Source organism: Gouania willdenowi, chromosome 16 (assembly GCF_900634775.1).
Source record: "Gouania willdenowi chromosome 16, fGouWil2.1, whole genome shotgun sequence".
NCBI lineage: Eukaryota > Metazoa > Chordata > Actinopteri > Blenniiformes > Gobiesocidae > Gouania > Gouania willdenowi.
Genome location: NC_041059.1, coordinates 2709043 through 2730332, shown reverse-complemented (window position 1 = coordinate 2730332; position 21290 = coordinate 2709043). Strand labels below are relative to the sequence as shown.

General features: G+C 38.1%; 1 protein-coding gene across 3 annotated transcripts; it reads right to left on the bottom strand.

The window, feature by feature from the left end:
• Nucleotides 1–471: 471 nt before the first annotated feature.
• Nucleotides 472–20242, bottom strand: LOC114478501 (CREB-regulated transcription coactivator 2). Of its 3 annotated transcripts, XM_028471607.1 has the most exons (16): nucleotides 20018–20242; nucleotides 17161–17262; nucleotides 16101–16217; nucleotides 14527–14588; nucleotides 13109–13174; nucleotides 11084–11175; nucleotides 10736–10762; nucleotides 10189–10268; nucleotides 9997–10046; nucleotides 8600–8871; nucleotides 6001–6413; nucleotides 4824–5078; nucleotides 3139–3249; nucleotides 2364–2438; nucleotides 2112–2277; nucleotides 472–1726 (listed from the first exon to the last, which is right to left on the bottom strand). In XM_028471607.1, exons 1-16 carry the CDS (start codon nucleotides 20198–20200, stop codon nucleotides 1554–1556), a joined length of 2244 nt encoding a protein of 747 aa, XP_028327408.1. In that variant the 5' UTR covers nucleotides 20201–20242; the 3' UTR covers nucleotides 472–1553. The 3 variants fall into 3 exon arrangements, with proteins under 3 accessions (XP_028327408.1, XP_028327410.1, XP_028327409.1); XM_028471609.1 differs by lacking the exon at nucleotides 3139–3249 and having other exon boundaries at nucleotides 20018–20200; XM_028471608.1 differs by lacking the exon at nucleotides 13109–13174 and having other exon boundaries at nucleotides 20018–20200.
• Between the last annotated feature and the right edge of the window lie 1048 nt (nucleotides 20243–21290).

Genomic DNA, 21290 nt, shown 5'->3' with positions numbered 1-21290 from the left:
TTTAAAAAAAACATTTATAGCACAAAAAATAAACATGACAACAAGCCGGACTCTTCATTGTATTCATATTATCAGATCATTTATTAGGTCCATGATTTGGAAAACAGGTTATTAGTGTTTTTATAAAAAAAAAATATATATAAATTGTTTTACTTCGGTTGTCCTGTGTTTAAGGAGTCAGTTTGTGTATTTTTGGAGTAATTTCGTGTTTCTTGAACAGATATTTTGTATTTTTGTGTATATGTGTAAAATATTATATATTTTTGTTGTCCTTTTTGTATACTTTGATAATTTTGTGTATTTTGTTGTCACATGTATGTTCTGTCGTCTTTTTGTGTATCGTGGGTTTTGTGTGTGTGTTTTATTTTGGGGCATTGATGAGGTCAGGCACTGGTGTTGGACGAGATGAAGGTCCATGTCTTTACATTCAGTGAACAAAAAGCAGAAGAAAAACACAGCGGGAAGTGCAGCTTTAAGTTCACATAGTTTATTTTCTGTAAAATAAAGTTAAAGTACAGTCTGTTAAAAATCTCCGCACGTCGGCGTTAAAAACCTTTTTTATGTACAAGCGTTAAAAGCTCTCATGACCGATAAAAACACAAATAATAAAAAAAGATCTTTTAAAAACTTCAAAACCCGACAGACAAACAAACAAACAAAAAACAATCTGTGTGTGTGTGTGTTTTTTTTTTTAAGTATTTAAAAATATTAATAAAGATAATAAAATGACAAAGGTGAAATATGGCCTGAAACTAGAACAGGAACTGCATGGAAAAGGTAAATGCACACGAAGGGCTTTATTTATTGCATAGCTACACACACATGCACGTACACACACACATATATATATATATACATATATATATATTTGAGCTGGTTGATGTATATCAAGCAGTTATACAATATATAGAAAAAGACAATATGGTTAATATGACTAAATATCTGTTTTAAAGCTTATTTAGTGATAAAATATTAACTTTTGTGTTGGCATCTTGTATATTTTGCTGTACTTTTTGGTCTTTTGCAGTAATTTCGTGCATTTACTTCAAGGGCCACACAAAATGACTCCGAGGGCTGTGTGTGGCCCCCGGGTTGCCAGTTGCCCATGTGTGCTGTAATGTGTGATGGATGTAAGTTGCTGTCGTTGATCTTCTCTATATATTTATTTTTTTAATAAATTAGATTCATGTTAATATTTATATAATACAGTACTACTGATTTTGGTTCAAAGCTAAAGTTATTGCACTTTTCTTCATATTGCAGCACTTTTTCAAATAAATGTGGACTTTGGGGTTTAGTTTTAATCACCTGTTAAACCAGAGTTAATCACAGAAGATCATGTGACTAAAAAACTATTGGCTGCCCAGCACTAATATATATGTATATAAATATATACACACACGCACACACACGGCTGAACTTCTTAAAGTGTCGCACACAGGAGGCGGGGCTTCTTACTGCAGGTTATTTTGTTATTAAATGATCTCGACCAATCAGGTGAGCTTTATTTACAGCAGACCTGGACCTGCAGGCCACAGGGGGGAGGGGCCTCGTCACTGGAAGCGGTCCGACCTGAAGGAGTCCTCCACGGCTGGGTCAGCCAGCATTAGGTCCCCGTCCAACATGTCCAGGGCCAGCTGGTCCAGAGAGAACGGGTCCATCTCAAAGCCTGGGACGTGGGACAGAACACTGGCTATCTCTCTGGATAGACCTGATGAAGCGTCACCTGATGAAGAGCAGGAGGAGGAATAATAATAATAAGAAAATGAAAAAGAAGAAGAAAAAGAAGAAGGAAAAAGAAAAAGGTGAAGAAGAAGAAGATTTAGTCGGTGTTGCAGTTTAATTAGTGATGATGTTATCTTGTGACATGCTGAAAGTTTGCATTAGGAGGTGTTACAGTTAGACTCGTGGTCATGTTACCCTGTGACTGTTGAGCAACTAAACCCAGTTGTTGTTCCACTGGTGATCATATTAACTGATTAACGTCAACACTGAGTGACAGCATTCTAAAAGTCACCAGGTGTAATGATGACCAGTTAAAGTGAAACACCAACAGGTGGTGGGAGTGCTTTCTCTCTCTGACTGCAGGACGGCGTCCCTCGAGGACTCACCTGTCAGAGTGATGTGAGGCACGTTGTGGCGCGCGTCGCCGCCGTTGTTCTGGTTCTGGTTATTGAGGAGCTGCTGCTCTGCTCCGAGCTCCCCGTGCTCGTTGGCGTGTGAGGGCAGAGCGCCGTGGTTCAGGGACAGAGCGCCGCCTGCTGTCTCACAGGGGAACTGCAGCCACAAGGATCACACGCTCAGTTTAAACATCAATCATGTGACCTCGCTGCTAACGCTAATGCTAATGCTAGCGTCTTCACCTGCTGGTTGTTGGATTTCCCGGTGAAATGCAGACTGAGGTACGAGTCGTCCAGCAGAGAGCTGAGCAGAGGATCCTGTCCACACACACACACACACCTTTATTTATCACCTTTTTCTATTGGACGGCACACGTTCCTCCCCCTCACCTCTGACCAATAGGACGGCTCCAACTCATTACACTGACTAAACACATGCAAACATCTAAAAGAGGGAGAATCCTTCACTCTGGGTCACTTTTTTGGTGAAACATTGAAGGTAAACACTGCTGTAAAACGGCTAAAAATAACATATAATAATAATGTTGCCGTTTCTTTTAGCATGCGCAACTTTACAATCAGCGCCTCATAGTTACTTTTTCATTGTCATTCTGTATATTTTCTGTTATTTGTGTGTTTTTCTAGTCACTTTGTCCATTTTGTAAGTTTTTTGCTGTGATTTTCTGTTTTTGTAGTCATTTAATGGGTTTGTGTCATCTTTTTGTACATTTTATTTTTGCATTCATTTAATGCATTTCTACGGGTATTGCTGTAGTAATTATTATGTGTCCAGCAAAGAGCTGAGCAGATGATCCTGCACACACACACAAACATCTTCATTTATCACTTTTTTCTACTGGACGACACACGTCCCTCACACTCATTACACTGACTCAACACATGCAAATATTTAAAGGAAGAAGAACCCTTCACTTTTAACTAATGACTGACTAACACTTTAGCAAATGAGTCAATACTCAATAGCAGGAGGCGTGAAAGGGAAATGACTAAGACTCACATTGGACAGGCTGTGGTTGATCTGATGGTGATGGCCGACCCCTCGCTGTGGCTCCGCTTCCTGTTTCAGCTGCTCTTCACTCTTTATGGAGGACACGGACCCTGGAGGCCTCTAAGACCAGAATATCAGAGTCAGGGACCACACAGCAGCTAACTAGCTTAGCCTCTGCTAACCAAGCTGCACACACAGCAGCTAGCTAGCTTAAGCTCTGCTAATCGAGCCGCACACAGACGGTAACTAGCTTAGCTTCTGCTTACTGAGCTGGACACACAGCGACTAACTAGCTTAACCTCTGCTAATCGTGCCGCACACAGACGGTAACTAGCTTAGCCTCTGCTTACTGAGCTGCACACACAGAGGCTAACTAGCTTAACCTCTGCTAACCGAGCCGCACAACAAGCTTAGAATTTGCTAACCTAGCCGCAGACACGGCAGCTAACCAGCTTAACCTCTGTTAACCAACTTGCACACACGGCAGCTAACTAGCTTAGCAGAGGCTAACTGAACTGCTTACACTGCAGCTAAAGAGCTTAGCCTCTGCTAACCGAGGGACACACACGGCAGCTAACTAGCTTAGCTTCTGCTAACCAAGCTGCACACACGGCAGCTATCTAGCTTTGCTTCTGCTAACCAAGCCTTGCACACGGCAGCTAATTAGTTTAGCTTCTGCTAACAGAGCCGTACACACGGCAGCTAACTAGCTTAGCTTCTGCTAGCCAAGATGCACACATGGCAGCTAACTAGCTTAGCTTCTGCTAACCAAGCTGCACACAGCAGCTATCTAGCTTAGCCTCTGCTAACAGAGCCGCACACAGAAGCTAACCGAGGCACACACACGGCAGCTAAGTAGCTCAGCTTCTGCTAACCGAGCCACACACACGGCAGCTAAGTAGCTCAGCTTCTGCTAACCGAGCCGCACACACAGCAGCTAACTAGCATAGCCTCTGCAAACCAAGCCGCATACACAGTGGCTAACTAGCTTAGCCTCTGCCAACCGAGCCGCACACTGAGCAGCTAACTAGCTTAGAATCTGCTAACATAGCCACAGACATGGCAGCTAAGTAGCTCAGCTTCTGCTAAACAACTTGCACAAACGGCAGCTAACTAGCTTCGCCTCTGCTGACCGAACTACACACACAGCAGCTAACTAGCTTAGCCTCTGCTAACTGAGCCACACACACGGCAGCTAACTTGCTTAGACTCTGCTAACCAAGCCACACATGGCAGCTAACTAGCTTAGACTCTGCAAACCAAGCCACACACCGCAGCTAACTATCTTAGCTTCTGCTAATTGAGCTGCACACACGGCAGCTAACAGGCTTAGCCTCCGCTAACCCAGCTGCACACACGGCAGCTAACTAGCTTAGCTTCTGCTAACTGAGCTGCACACATGGCAGCTAGCTATCTTAGCCTTTGCTAACTGAGCTGCACACACACTATTAAGCAAAACATTAAATTATTACTTCCAAATATTTGTATCTGAGACACAAAGTAAAAAATAAAAACAATTAAATATTGTATTTTATTTAAATACAATGGGACTCTGCTCATATTAAGATTTTGTGTTTAGTCTGCATCTATCCTGGCTTTGTCGTGGTCATCTTAATCGTCATTGCCACGCTGGTTTGTTTTCAGTGAAGCTGTTATAGTGTTAATGTGATGCTAATGTTAATGCTAACACATACCGTGACAAAGCTTTGCTGCAGGTTCCTCAGGTTCTGCAGATAGAGCTGTTGCTGTTGTTGCTGTTGCTGATGTTGCTGTTGTTGATGTTGCTGTTGTTGATGTTGCTGATGTTGCTGATGTTGCTGTTGCTGATGTTGCTGTTGCTGATGTTGCTGTTGTTGCTGCTGATGTTGCTGAGGCGGCTGCAGGTGGAGCGGCTGCTGTGATTGGCTGACTGAGTACGGTGGCGGTCTGCTGGTGTCCAGGGGGACGCCCTGCAATTGAAACAGCATGGTCAGGACAACATGCAATCTACGTGGAGCGTCAGAAAAGGAGGAGGAGATTAACTAGCACAGAGAGGCTAATCCAGTTAACAACAGGTTACACTTTTACAACCAGAGATCAAAGAAGCTTAAAAGCATTAAAAAGGGAGATTTTAACACCTATTCGGACCTACAGGTGCTGCCATCATTAAAGTCTCATCTTTTTATTGTTTTGTGGTCAAAAAACAAGAAGAGGATGAAAATATGATGGGAAATCACTCAGAGATTAAGTTTGATTACTTGGAAATTACCATGAGATTACCAGGGGAGTATCAGGAAATCAATAAAAGATCATCAAGACAGTATCAGTGTCTTAGATTCTCTCATCATATCTCAGAGATGGGCAACCTTTATCACAGGGGGCGTTGTGTATTTTTGGAGTTGTTGCTTGTATTTTTGTTGTTTTTTTTTCTCATTGTGTGTGTTTGTTGCTTTTATGGGTGTTTATGAAAATATATTGTGTACGCTGTTTTTCCTAATTTATTATCTTGTGTATTTTGGTGGTCATTTTATATATTTTTCTTTTGTATTGTATGATTTCGTTGTCCTTTTGTGTATTTTTCTGTAATTTTGTGTGTTTATTATAGAGTATACTATATAACTATAGGGGCCACACAAAAGCAGTCCGAGGGCCGCATGTTGGTCCCGGGCCTCCAGTTTCCCACGCCTGTCTCATCATTTTTACTTGTCTTATCTGGCCTCGTAAAAACTTATCTTGTCATCATGATCTCATCTTACCTTGTCTGATATTTGATTGTCTTTTCTCGTCTCTTCTTATCTGGGCTCGTTATATCTTGTCTAGTCTCATCTTGTCCTCGTCATCTTTATTTGGTCTTAACTTGTCCTTGTTTCTTGTTTTATCTAACGTGCGTACCTGTGTGATGGAGGACAGCGTCGGCGAGGCGGTGGGCGAGAACTGTTTGGGGTGGAGCCTCCTTGGCTCCGCCCCCATGGGCAGGATGAGAGGCGACAGTGGCGCTCGTCTCCGTGGCGACGTGCTGAGCATGGGTGGATAGGACACCGATGAAACGCTGCCGCTTCCACTGCCGTATCCGTGGTTACTGCTGGACGCCGAGTGGAGGGAGGAGTTACTGTGGGAGGAGTTACTGTGGGAGGAGTGCAGCGATTGGTTGCTGAGGGAGGAGGGCAGGGAGGGGTTGCTTAGCGACAACTGCAGGGAGGCGGAGCTTAGCGAGTGGCTGCTCAGTGACGATAGGATGTTTGGGTTGCTGAGCGACGACGGGAGGGCGGGGTTACTGAGCGCGCTCTGTAGGGACGTCATGTGACCTAGAAGGTTGTTGGGGGTGAAAACAGAAGGGGGGGGGAACATTTTTTTTTACTTCATCCTTAACGAAAACAAAAAAAAAAACAGTTATTTCCACACACACACACAGTACATTTTAAATTCTTGGGTTATTTTTTTAATATGTTTTTAGTATAATTGTTATTTAAAGCTTAATTTTGCACTGTAAACTGTACACATATTGTTTGTTTAAAAGTAGTGTAATACAAACAGATTTAGTCTAAACATGTTAAATAATTGTGATTATAATTGGGATTACAATATTGAAAATAATCGTGATTATCATTTTGGCCATAATCGTGCAACCCTACCCATTACTTCTTGTTGATGATGTCATAGGTTCTCTCAGAACACTGATGATGTCATTAGAACATAGAAGATGTTTGATGTCGACATTTGAGAACACAACACCGTTAAGATGGCCAAGTTTGTAAATATATTGAAGTTGTTTGTTTTATGTATGAAATAAATAAAAAAATAACTAAAGTATAACTGGCCCTCACAGAGCATGATTTGTAACAAGATTGCAATATTTGACAATTAATAATAATATTGTTATTTCAAATGCTAAAGGTATGTTTTGACTATCAATGAATCTAATACAGCAGTCCGCCTACCTGCCCGCTCTGATTGGCCGAGTCTTTTGAAGGGCATCTTCATCAGCCAATAGGGTGCAACCTTATGATGTGGCCTTTAAGTGGATTTTTCTTGTAAAATTGCTAAATTATTGGAATGCGGCCAATATAGTGGTGCGTTCAATAGCCCGGAAAATACGTTATAAAATAATCAAAGGTTAGTATGGATTTATAACCAAATGGTGCCAAAAACACAACTTTTACACACTGCAGCTTTAAGTACCGTACATGAGAGCAGTCTCCTGAGAAAGTTCTTGTTTTTTTGCAGATAATTCTCTCAGGACGGATGTGAAGTTTCAGCTCAAACCTCCCTCTATCCACTCCTCGTTTCACATTCACATCAGTTGGGTTTCATACTTTTCCCTTTTATTTTACCAACGTGTGTTTCCCACGCCTCATTAGTGAGGATTACTCCTGCATCCTCACTATTGTTATTCTTTTCTTTTTTGTATTCCGTTGCTGAATTTTGGCTTGTTTCACTTCCTTCAGCATTTGACCAATTTGGACAATTAAAAGATATCAAAACGTGTCAAAATTTCAGCATGGGGGGCTTGTACTTTTGTGATTTGTAACTTTTATCAATTTATTTACTACATTCTTTTTGTTGAAAAATGTTAAGATTTAACAATTTCAAACTTGAACTTCAGCTGTTCAGCCATTCTACAATGGATGTCTGATGGCTAATGCTAGTTTAATGCTAATGCTAGGACATGGCTAATGCTAGGCTATGGCTAATGCTAGGCTATGGCTAATGCTAGGTTAATGGTAATGCTAAGCCAATGCTACTATTACGTTAATGCTAGGCTAATGTTAATGCTAGCTAATGCTAATGACAGGCTAACGCTAGCTAGTACTAATGATAGCCTAATGCTAATTCTAATTTATTGCTAGGCTAAAGCTAGGTTATGCTAATATTAGGCTAATGTTAGCTAATGCTAACTAACACCAATGGTAGGCTAATGTTAGCTAATGCTAATGCTAGCTCATGCAAGGTTGATGCTAATGCTCGGGTAATGCTAGCTAATGTTAATGCTAAGCTAACGCTAGCTCATGCTAGGTTAATGTTAATGCTAAGCTAATGCTAGCTTATGCTAGGTTAAGGTTAATTTAATGCTAGGCTAATGTTAGCTGATGCTAGGTTGATGCTAATGCTAGGCTAATGTTAAGCTAATGCTAGCTTATGCTAGGTTAATACTAATTTAAATCTAGGCTAATGTTAGCTGATGCTAGGTTAATGCTAATGTTAGGCTAATGCAGTGTTCAGTGACGCGGGCCAGCACATGCATCCTCACTTGCATTTTCTTCAGGAAATGCAAATATTCTAGTTACATTATGTCTTTATTCATTTATTCATAAAATTCTGTCTGACTTAGACTGAAGTGGTTTCACGTTAGAAATAAATAAATAAATAAGAGTGTGACAGGAAATCACTGAGAGATCACCAGAAGATTGTTAGATTACTGACAGATTACTGTGTAAGGAGATCATTAAAGTCACATGACGCATCATCACAGATCAGGACACACATAGCCTACCGGGATGGTGGAAGCTGCCGTTGCCCCCGGCAACGTTGGTAGCGTTGGCGGCGACCATGCCGAGCTGCGTCAGGGTGGAGCTGAGGTTAGCGGCGCTGCTACCGGCACTCAGGGAGGACGATCCAGGGAAGGCGGGTTCATCCAGGTCGAGCGGCGTGGGCAGTGGGGAGGGGAAGTGGAGGCTGGACAAGTCGGGCAGGGAGCCGCCAGTGCTCAGTGCCGGAGGAACGCCGTGAGCCGGCGCCGATGGTTGCTCCGGGGACGTGAAGACGCTGAGAAGCACAGAACGCTTAGCGTTAGAGACGTCAAAGTCACCATACAGAACAACAATTGGTCAGTAGAGTGGGCGGAGCCAAACAATGAACGCATTGCAAAAAATTCTGACATTTTTACCTATTGTTCCGTGATTATTCAATAGTCATACTGTAAATGTTTAGTTTGATCTGATCAATACTTTTTGAGGTATGGACAATTTAGTGAGGGGGGGGGTGTGTCCTTATTTTTCTTCCATGTTCATCTTCCAATATGTCAGGAACTCCATCACATAGAAAGGTAAATATAGTATAGTAATAAGCTCCACCTACTCTCTCAGAATATAGAAATAGATCTGCTATACATCCTATCTGGTGGACATGTCAGCTCCTCTAAATAGTCACAAAGTCAACATGTTTGGGTTTTCAGTAAACTACTTATCATATATCTCAGCTTCCTGTAATGTGATCAGCTTAGAGCTATGAACATAGACCGCTCACATCACTGAAGATTAGTTACATATATGCATTGGTTCTCTGGAATTAATAAAGAATATTTTTTTTCATTGGCCCAAAACTGCATGTGGGAATGTAAGAATAAATCTGATCTGTTTAAATTCATAGTATAAATGTTACTCTTTCTTGAGATATAAAACTACTTTTCTTTATGTGACTAATTCATTTTTATTTTGGACACAAACTTTAGGTTATTTCACCACTGGTCCTTTACATGAGGCCATTGTAGCTTGTCTCTATGTCTAATATTTATTTATTGTTTATTAGTAGTTTACTAGTAACATAAAAAAATATAATATTAAATATATATAATATATATTTAATTTTTACTTTCTCAAACGGGCCGATTTTGGCCCTCGGGCCTTGAGTTTGACACGTGTGTACTAAAGTAACTCCTAAAGTCTTTAAAGCTGATATTCGTCAGTAAATAAGAAATCAGGGAAGTGAGTTTGACAACATGAGAAAGAAAGTGTAAGAAATGTAAAACTGTTTTTGTTGTTTTTTATTTTAAAATCCAGGATTTAGTGAAACATTTGGAGCTTTTTTCAACCACCAGGCTGCGAAACAGCACCCAGCAATGCAGAGTATCACACTTCTATATGTTCACTATCTGCTTTGTGTTGGACTCACTTGATGCCGGGAACTTCACAGGATTTGGGTCGAGACGACAGCAGGGGGAGCTGTGGAGCAGGGGGAGAAACCAGTGTCAAACTACATGAACTTACTTATCATTTGGGTACTTTTCATTTGAAAACGGCTTTTATTTTGATACAGTGAGCTCAGCTCATCAGGGCATGTGGTCATAATGTAATGGCTGATCACCTTCTTGGTTTCCCATGGTTTCAGCAGTTTTCCTTCATCCAGAACGTTCTCCTCGATCGGAGGAACCGGGTATGGAAACACTGAAGAAGATGGAGAGATTAGACCAGGGGTGTTAAACTCATTTTGATTGGAGGGCCACTTATGACCCAGTTTGACCTCAAGTGAACCAAACTAGAAAAAATATTTTTGTGAAGGAAAAAGCAACAAATTCAAACAAAATCCTCAATTTTAAGGAATTGGTAAAAAAAAAAAAATCCTCCACTTTACAAAAAAAAAAAATTCTCAAAATTTGCAACGTAATTTGAATGAATTCTGTGAAATAATTTGAATTTTGCAAGTTCGATTTATTGTAAAAAGAAAATTGTACCGCAACCACTGTCGTATTTTATCCATAACTTATGTGGCAATTTACAAGTTTAGTTTTTTTCTGTCATTCTTACGTTGAAAACAATCTTCCTACAGGCCAGATTAGATGCTCTGGTGGGCCAAATTTTGCCCACGGGCCTTGTGTTTGACATATGTGAATTGATAAGAAGCTAAAACTCACTTTGTCTCCTTTCTCCATCGATTTGACCTACGAACACACAGAGAAAATCAAATGAACTATCCAGTCTTTAGCAATAATAATATATATGTACAATAATAACATGCATGTACAATGATAATATATATGTACAATGATATATGTACAATGATGATAATATATATGTATGTACAATGATGATAATATATATGTATGTACAATGATGACCTGCTGACCATCCAACAAATCCCTGTGGATGGTTTACGTTACGTTGATCTAAAGTGTAACCTAATAAAGTGGTCCATCAGTGTGTGAGGCTGCCTTGGTGACGCATATCTAATGGTGTGAGTGTTCAGGGGAGCAAGGCCTCACCGGAGCGCCGGTTGCTCTGAGGAGGGAGAGTGAACGCGTCTCCAGAGGGCGGGTTCATCACGCTGGTGTGCAGCGCAGAGTCCGAGTTCGTCCTACAAGAAAACAAAAGAAGAGGAATAACAATATTTAAAAAAAAAAAATTGTTATCATTATTTTACACAAACTCAAGTGGAAATTACAATTTCACACTGAATATACCATCATATGCATGTTTTAGGTAAATATCACGCAAATACATGCAATTTTTTCACGATGAACGAGCGGCAAAGAGACAGAAATGTCAACTCTTTCTGCAAAATGTTGCTACGAAATGGAACTCACCTCCCGGAAATGGAAATATCTAAACCCTCCTCTAAAGAAAAAAAGTCAGATTTCTGTCGCAGCTGAAATTCTATAAAAACTCTGACCAATCCTGGCCATTTGGTCCGAATGGAAAGAACCAATCAGATGACATCAGGTGTGGTCCTGGCCACGCCCCCCTGTATCCCTCCCACTTCAGAATGTGCTAAAACAGCTGTCAGAGCTCAAACTTGTGGGGGCGTGGCTTTGGGTTCAAGCCTTCAGTGGAGCATCTAGGAGGGGGCGGAGCTTAGAGAAGCTCTTGCTAGTTGCACCCTTAAGTAAGATTCTCCATTTACGACATAAAAACACGTCGTAGTATTATTGTTGCTGGGTTGTTCTTTGCTTTTTTTTTTTTTTTTTTTTTTTTTGTTTGTTTTGTGCACCAACTACCAAGACAAATTCCTTGTACTGTCCTTAAAACTGTACATGGCAATTAAAAACATTTCTGATTCTGATGTCACACTGCCTGTAAACATCCCATTGTTTTCTATTGGAGTGAAACATTCAGCCTGATTTTTTAGATCATTTAACAGCTTTTTCAGTCAAAATAACAACTTGTGCTGCTTTTTGTTGCTCTAAATAATCAGGAAAAGTTAAAGATGTCGATGTAAAACAACTCTGAGGTTTGGTAGTAGACAATGAAGCAGAGAAGAAGAGCTCTCCTAAGGGACCTTTACTCTCCCCTAAACTGTGCGAAAAACAAATATCGGACATCGGTTTCAAATTTCCATTTTTTTATTTTCTTTTTTCCCAATTCATTGTTTATTTATTTTATTTAATTGTAGAATACTGTATATATTATGTTTAAGGTTGAAATTCATGTAACCAATTGGTTATTAATACATGGGTCAGTTTTTCTCATCCCTACTGTTGCTAACTATTGTTCTCTGTTTGAGTGACATCAACAGATCAAGCCTTTTCTAACATTCCACAATACAAAATAAGTCATTACGATTTTTTATTAAAGGAAATAGAGAGAGAGAAAAAAAAAATGATTCATGCTGATATCGGATCAATATTGATATCGGCCGATACGCTGCAATATCGGTCTCATATCGGAAATGAAAAAGTTGTATCGGGACATCCCTAACAATCAAAGATAAGAACAATATAAAAAAACATACAGAGAAGAATAAGATGGACAGGTGTTTCAGGGAGTCTAAAGGTCCCTTAGGAGAGCTCTTCTTCTCTGCTACCAAAACCGCTGTAATAGATTTTTTTTTTCAGGTTGCTACTGTTTTTATCCTCTTTTTGTAAACAAAAGAGGCTTATATCGACAATCATTTCACGATTATTTAGAACAACCAAAAGCTGCACAAGTTGTCATTTTGACTGAAAAAAATACTACGAAATGATCTAAAAAGCTACTGAATGACGTAAAAAGAGGCTAAATGATAAGTCCCATTTTTAAAAGTTAATTGAATGAATATGGTGCAAAATAATGTGTTTTACTAGATATAGATCTACTAATAAGCACATTTAGAAGATTTTAGGCCACATTTGTAAAAACAGTGGAGGATCCCTTCAACACTGAACACAAACATCTGAATCCACTTCGCTGAAGCCGACAGTCGGTGAATAGCTTCAGTTTTTCTGAGCTTGGAGAAGATAATCATAAAAGTTCAGAGCGACAAAGAGACGAAGGATGAAAAGAAGAAGAGGAGGAGGAGGATGAAGGTTCACCTGTTTAATGCGGAGGGAAGATGGAACAACTGGTGTTTGTCCGACGGGAAGTTTCCACACCAATTCCTTGGTGCGATCGAAAAAGAGAAACGGTTACTTCTCCCCACAGAACATTAAAACACCAACAATGATCATGAAGCGTCAGTGTTAATGAAGACAGGAAAAAAGGAGGAGAACGCCCTCTTATCATCCAACTCACTGGGAGACGAGGAAAAGACCAAGAAGAAGATAAAGAAGATGAAGAAGACAAGCCAAGGCAGGAAAAGTCCGGCAGGACGTAGTAAAGCAGCGGCAAAAGAAATCTGAGATGTTTTTAAGGAAAGGTTTTTTAAATTAAAAAGAGTTTAACTTTTAAAGGTGAACAAACTCCTTTTTTTTATATCAAGATGTTTAAATTTAACATTTGTTGGAGGAACTTTCTCCTGGTTCATACAAAAATAATAGAAAATAATGTAAAAAAAAAAAATGAATAGAAAACAAAAATAATAGAAAACATAAAACTAAATATAATTCAAAAAATAATAGACTAAATGATGAAAAAATAACACAATTATTTATTTATTTATTATTGTTATGTGAATAGAATAAAAAAATTTATATAATATACAACTACATACAATGCAAAACTAAATATGATACAAAATAAAATACAAGATGTGACTGAATATAATACAAAAAAGAATAATATCTAATTAAATAAATACAAAAATAATAGAAAATATAAAACAGCAAAATTAAATGTAGCTAAATAAAATAAAAAAATAGAAAATATATAAAACTAAATATAACGCAAAAAAACACACACATATACAGTATGTGAATACAATACAAAAATAAATAACTCAATCTAATACTATATATACAGTAATATAATAAAATAATGGATAACTACATATAACGAAAAAATCATAAATAATGCATAACTAAATATAACAGAAAATATAACTAAGTAAATATAATAAAAAATAAAAGATAGATAACTGAAAATAATAATGAAATAATAAAAACATAAATACCTTAATAAAATAAAATAATAGATAATATATAATTACATACAATAAATACAATTATTAAAATTATTTAATAAAATCATGGATGATATAGAGCTAAATAAAATATGAAACAGCATAATTTAACATAACACAAAATATAAATAGATAAAATACTAAAAATAAGAATATAAACCTAAATGTTAAAAAAAAAACAAATATCAAAGATTAAGATTAAAAAAGTATATATTAAAGAAGAATTAATTTTTCTATTTGTTTTGTTTTGAATAAATCAATAATTTAAAAAAATCCACTCTGAAACAGAAAACCGAGTGATCTTTTTTTATTTTGCACCGTGAAGCGGTCAACTGGAGATCGTCACAGCAGCAGAGAGAACACACAGGTAAGGGGGCGGAGCTACAGACTCACCTTCTCCATCCTGGGTCGGGTGGAGGCGACAGGTACGGTGAGTTGTACACCGGGCTTTCAGCTTGAGGAGAGACAGTCAAGGAGATCAACCAATAGAACGGACCACTGATAGCATTGCCCCACCCCTTTACCCTGCTCAGCCAGTGTTGCTACATGCTAAGCTAACCAAAGCATGAAGGACTGATGGACCCAGATGGTCAGAACAAGTCCTTAAAGATAAATAGGAATTTTATCAAATTACCTTTGACCAAAAATGAATGTAAAAACAATAGAAATAACAATAATAGCTAATAAATCAAGGAAGTTCTGCATGTGTGCGTGTGCAGAGCAAATTTCTCCCTGACGTGATGTCTGTTCAACATGAAACCTTGCATGCATTATTTGGCACTTATTTGTTGTTGCAAAATGTTTATTTTAATTTTATTTAGCAAGGATGGCACATTCATGTTTACCCAGAAATTAAACCTATTCAGCTTTTGACCTCAGTGTGAAAGGGCGCTAGTGCACCTATCGGTTCATTTACAACATCTAATAATCAGTAGAAGAAGATCCTCCTCCAGTCCACAAAAGGAGGTCAATATTAAAAACGTTTTTGTACTGCTAAAAGTTGATTAGGTGTGTTGCAAAACATTTATTTTCATTTTGTTTTGAGATTACGGCTCCAAAATTCGATCGCATTGTGGTAATTGCGCATCCGTTTTTTTCTCTCAAGTCTCACGCATTGGGCGGGAGTCACGCATTTCAACAACCTGTGACAGAGTATGTTCACGCGTGTGTGAGAACCCACGGAGGAGATGGAGAGTCCCACACAGCAACCAGGAGGACAGATAGCGAGTCTCACACACATGCACAGATTCAAAACATGCCCTCACCACACATAAGGTATTTATAACAAAATTATACTAAATGAGTAAAATTAAAAATTTAAATTAAACAATATTTATACGGAAAGTACACAAAACTACAACAGAAAAGCACAAATATATACAAAAGGCTCCTAAAACACACAAAATGACTCCAAACATACATTACAGAAAAATACACCAAATGACAACAAAAATATGAAAATGAATCAAAATACACAAAACTAAATAGTTATACAAAAAATACACAAAATGACAACAGAAATGCACAAAACTACACTAAAAAAGATACACAAAATGACTCCAAAATCACTCTACAATGGCAACAATAAACAGTAATTATACAAAAAAATGCACAAAAACACAACAGAAAAATACAAAAATACACATAATGACTCCAAATAACATACATTACAGAAAAATACACCAAACGAAAAAAATAACATTAGTAAAAAAAAACAACACAAACATTTATCATGTGCATGTTCTATAGAATTAAACCAGAGAAATCGTACACACAAATAAACCCCTTTATAACACTACAGAGTACACAGTATGTACACCTCTTATTACATCCAACCTTCAAACACATACTCATTTGTCCATAATTGACAACTCTACTGAAACTCGTCCCACTATATGAATACATACTTCCGACGGGCACTGTACTATTAAAAGAAAAATAATAATAATAATTGTTTTGAAGGATATTTGCCGGTTGCGGTACGGTCGCACTGGAGAGGCGAAGCGTCGATCTCTCTGAACTCGTTCAACCAAACCGTGATGTCGCGTTGAACGATTGGACTCCAGAGAAGATGGGAAAGAACCCTGAAAGAGAGAGAGAGAAAGAGAAAGAGTAACCACAAATTCATATTAGAACTTTAGTGAAAGAAGACACATTAGAACTATTTTGACATACTGTACGTTTATGTTCTTCTTGTTCATTTAAGAAGGTTTTTTGCTTTATCATATAACTTTACATGTTATTCCTTGACCACTCCTTTAAATGTACACATGTACATCTTGTCAACTACATCAGACCTATCCATAGATATTACATTTATTATAACCTTCAAACCCTTTTTATGTTTGTATGGACTTTTTTTTTTCAGCAGGAAAAACACTAAATATACAGTATTTCCAAAAATGAGGGTCAAAGTGGAATATTTTTGATGAAAAAGTTAAAGCCTTGACAATGTCATTAATTGAAAGCAGAATTTAATTTAATGCATTATTATTTCACACTGAGGTCAAAAGCAGTTTTAAAGTTGTACACCTTGTATATTTTGTATGATAAGAAATCCAGGCTTTCACTGTCTCTGGTTGGTAGGGGGCCATTACACCTAAAACACATTTGACCTTTATTTTGAAAATGGAGGCTTTGTTCTATTGGGTATTAATTGAAAAGGCATTATGATATGTCATGATTACAGTATAGTAAAAAAATATGTGGTTACAATGAGAGTCAATGGGGCAAATTTGGTCACAAGGTTACTAAGTGTCAGTATGATGCATAATATACTGTATCTCCTTTTCTATACGTTTCCAATACACAGGCCTTATAATTAGGCAAATGAAAATAAAAAAACAATAGTGGCAAAGTTTTAAACAACTAGACATAAAAAAACACCCAAAATGTCATTTTTGGTCGCAAAGATGCTCCGAAGGTTAATGCTCTGTATATTATATATTAATTTAGCTCTAACCTCCACTGTAGTCAGACAATGAAAGAGCTTCTCTGTAGATATAAAGCTAGTAGAAAATGTCTCACCTGGAAGTCTTGGGGGTTGCGGCCAATCTGGTTGACGTTGGGCAGCGATCCGCCGTAATACGATCCCTGAGTGCGAGCCACGCGCAGGCGCTGAGCCTGGATCTGAAAAACAAAAACACTCCATCATCACCACTGGGACTATATACGTTTTCGCGGTGACATCATCATCCGGGACATTTGCCTTAGCAACGCCCTCCGCCCTTTTAAGAGGGGCTTACATTTGCCTGACAGCCGCTAATTACACTATTTACCGCGGACAACACGAAGGTTTACTCAATGTTGTATGAAAATTTCAGCAGATTAGAGCCAAAGGCCAAGCACCGATATGAAGGGAAGTTACATCTGATAGCACCGCTAATAATATAATAATAATAATACAGCCAAAATAAAACATAAATGTTGTTTATTTAATATACTTACAGTTCATATACAAGTCAACGCATTGCATATTTACTGTTAATGTCACATTGCTTGTCTTTAAGTTAGACATTAACATTTTATTCTCATTACATATTTTATTTTAATTTCTCATGCTTACTCATGTGGTTCTCTGGCATTCACAAACCCAGCATTAAAGGCAAATAGTTAGGCCTAGCCATAAACATTTCAGTCGTTACCAAATAAATTACAATTTAAATGTAGGCTAATTCATAATCACTCATAAAATCAGTCAGGAAGATCCCCATTAGATCCCCAAAAATACGCAACCTATTATTAATGAAATGTCTCCTGCAAACATACGACCACTTTGTTTTTGGGCTCCATGTAGTTCCATCGTCGTTTGTTTGCCTAAGTGCTTGGATCCATCAGTTCCATTTCTGGTCTTTTTCTGTCAGTATTCTGTAGAATTAGATCTTTAGCTTCAGCCAGGCATAGGGCTGGGCAAAAAATAGATTTAATCGATTAATCGAATTTGTAGATAAAAACAATTTTTGTTTTGCAAATTGAAGTTTAAAAAAAATGTTTTTTCGGACTTTTTCGCGTTCCAAGTAGGCTATATGTGTGTTACAGACATGTTTAATGTTTTATTCACACTATACTGAAATGCTGAAGGAAGAGTTCATTATTTTTTTAATTGTAATGTTATATGTTATAGAATATGTAGATATCTGATTTCTTAATCAGAAAATTTAAGCTACTGTGTGCAGTTTCACTTTTGCTTAAACCTGAGTTAAAGCTTGTAATTGTTGAATGACAGAGCCTCATTTACTTTTTATTTTGGGATTGTTCTATGCATTTTAACTATTGAGGACAATCACAGCAATAAAGTTGCATTTTTGACAATATATCTGATGTCTGCAGTCATTTTTAAGTGCATAAAAAAAAATCAAAAAGCAAATTGAAACTTTTTTTTTAAAAATCGGAGATTTTTTTTAAGGCAAAATCGCCGAGCCGTAGCCAGACGTGGTTATGACAGTCAAATGCTCGGCAGGATTTGGGCATTATGCGATAAAAAAAAACAAAAAAAACAGCCATACTGCAAGATCTCCACCGTGTTGTAAGCGGCAAACAACAGTTATCAGACAAATGTTTACCCCTCTTAAAATGGCGGCACACGTTGCTAAGTCAAGCGCTGACGTCACGCGAAAAGGTGTATTCATTCAAACTCTAATATGTTCAAAGGAATGATTGACACCAGCTGACAATCATTACCAACAAATCCTCAACACCCAGTTAAACATTCCCTTGACCAATCAGCATGTGTGTGCGCGAGCTGGACGAACAGCGCGAATAAAACATCCTGAAATGGTTCAAATGTGTCCCCTTGTCATTCTACGAGCTACTCTGGGACCAGTCACTGTTATAAATCCACCAGTGATCCTAATCAGTGTATCATTCGAATGATACACTGATTGATCGTGTTACCTTGTGACTATGGGTTAACGGCCATATCTCAAAAGGGCCTAATATGGGGAGATATCATACCCCTCCTAAGTATGATATAGAAGAAGTCAGAATATGATTTTTGTGGTCGTCAGAAATGGTGACAGGGGTGTTTTTGAGCTCATATTAGTGATATACCCTGTTTTATCGATAACACATAATTGTTAAAATAAATATACTTCAAAAAAACATTTCTTTGTGTCATATTTGAAACCAAAATGTCAAGAATGATGAGACATCTTTATCAAAACAATTTGGGTCGCTTCTAAATCTATTTTGGTGGTCAGATGACAAACACACACACACACACACAAATCACAGACACACACACACACAGGCAGACAATCACAAACACACACACACACACACACACAAACGACACAAACAAACGGCGCGAACAGCTTTGTATAAATAACATGACAACAATATAAATACAAAATACTGATGGTATAAAATGTGTTTTGTGTGGAAATAAAAGCCGAATTCACCTGAAACTTTTAAGCAGTGTGAGAGTTTGTAAAGTTGTGCTCTGTGTGATTGAAAATGTGAAATACGGATCAAAACAGTGCAGAATTGTGTGGTTTTTTTTAAAGGGAATCCAGTAGCCACTTCCATGATGTACTTTGGTGTAGCAATGACAGCCGCTATGAGTGTCAGCTGACAGCCGAACTCACCTGAACACTGTCAGGGGTGAGTCAGTGAGGACAAGTGTTAAAATGTGACTACAGGAGCCAAAGATGCTGCAGAATCGTCCGTTTTTTGGACGGAGTTCGGCGTCAGCTCAGACCGTGACGCTCCTGTCACACCGTAAACAAGCAGCTAGGCTAACAGAGGCTAACAGCGGAAACTGAGTCCCGCTCCGCCACTAAAGCTCCGCAAAACTCCGCAAACAACTTCTGAAAAGAGCCCTGGTTTCGTGCGGTGCTGGACCGAGTCGGGTCACCGTCACCAAGCCCGAGCAGGCCGCTCTCACCCGGGTGGAGCTGATGTCCATCATGACCTCCTGGAAGGCGGCCGTCTCCTCCGCCTGACGCTGCGTGTGCAGGGCGATCTTCTCACTGAACTTCCGCGGGTTAGAGGCACCACCGGGTCCGGGTCCTGGTCCTGGTCCCGGCCCGTGTCCTGGCCCTGGTCCGCTTGAACCTACCGCAGACATCTTCACGGTGCGACGTGACGTAGTGGAACCAGTGTGAACGTAGTGGGGCGGAGCCTATAGAGACACACACACACACACACGCGCACAGAGGACCAAACCTGCCAAAATGAAAATGTAATTAAAAACAAACAAACGTGAAAAATAAAAACAATATAATTGAACGTTTAACACAAATAAATAGATATAAGTGGGAAAAAATACAAAAGTTAAAATATAAATACATCATTAAAATAAATAAATACTATATATATATATATACTTTAATGATGTATTTATATTTTAACTTTTGTATTTGATAAATAAAAGAAAAACGTTAACATATAAATAATTTAAATAAATAAAGGCAAAGGGATTTAGTGTGACAGCCTGTCTTTTTAAAGTTGATTGATTTATTAATTTATTTATTATTATGTATGATGTGTGTTATGTTCAACATGTTCCTTACAGATAATAAAAAATATTGTAAAAATGAAAGAAAAAAAAAACATTATTGTCCATATATATATATATACTTTTATTAATTTAATCATTATTTTATGCATATTTAAAACATATTTTGTTTTGTTGTTAATTTTTGCTTTTATTTATTTTTTAATTCGGCAGGTTTGGTCGTCCACACACACACACACCCACACACACACTTTGTTTATTCTGCTCAGGTTTCCAATGAATCAGAAAAAATAATTAAAATATATTAATATCAGTTAGTATTTAATTTATATTTTTTACATTATGTTTTATTTTATGTTTCAATTTATGTGCGTGAGGTTATTATTATTATTATGAGGTCAAACGAGAACACGCACATGCGCACACGCTACAGCGTCAGTTCTCTTGTTCAGATCAGCTGAACTAGATGAAGTGCTCTGGCTCCCCCTGCTGGTAAAAAACTGCAATCGCGTTTGTGAAGCGTTTAAAATCCCAAAAGTACATTTTTAAAAATAAAATAACATCATAGGCTATGGGAAAATATGTAAATGTTGCAGTATTTCACTGTGCTGTGTTTGCCACATACATTACTATAGGGACCAGTCTCGTGGCTCTGTTATTATTGTTGTTGGTGCAGTATCATTTGTTTACTGTGTAATGT

Excerpts from the sequence above, each read along its gene's own strand:
- LOC114478501 (XM_028471607.1), bottom strand. The coding sequence starts at position 20,200 with ATGTCTGCGGTAGGTTCAAGCGGACCAGGGCCAGGACACGGGCCGGGA. Across the intron at positions 13,175-14,526 it reads CCCGACCCAGGATGGAGAAG|GAATTGGTGTGGAAACTTCC; the intron begins GTGAGTCTGTAG and ends GATCGCACCAAG. Across the intron at positions 10,047-10,188 it reads AACCATGGGAAACCAAGAAG|CTCCCCCTGCTGTCGTCTCG; the intron begins GTGATCAGCCAT and ends CCTGCTCCACAG.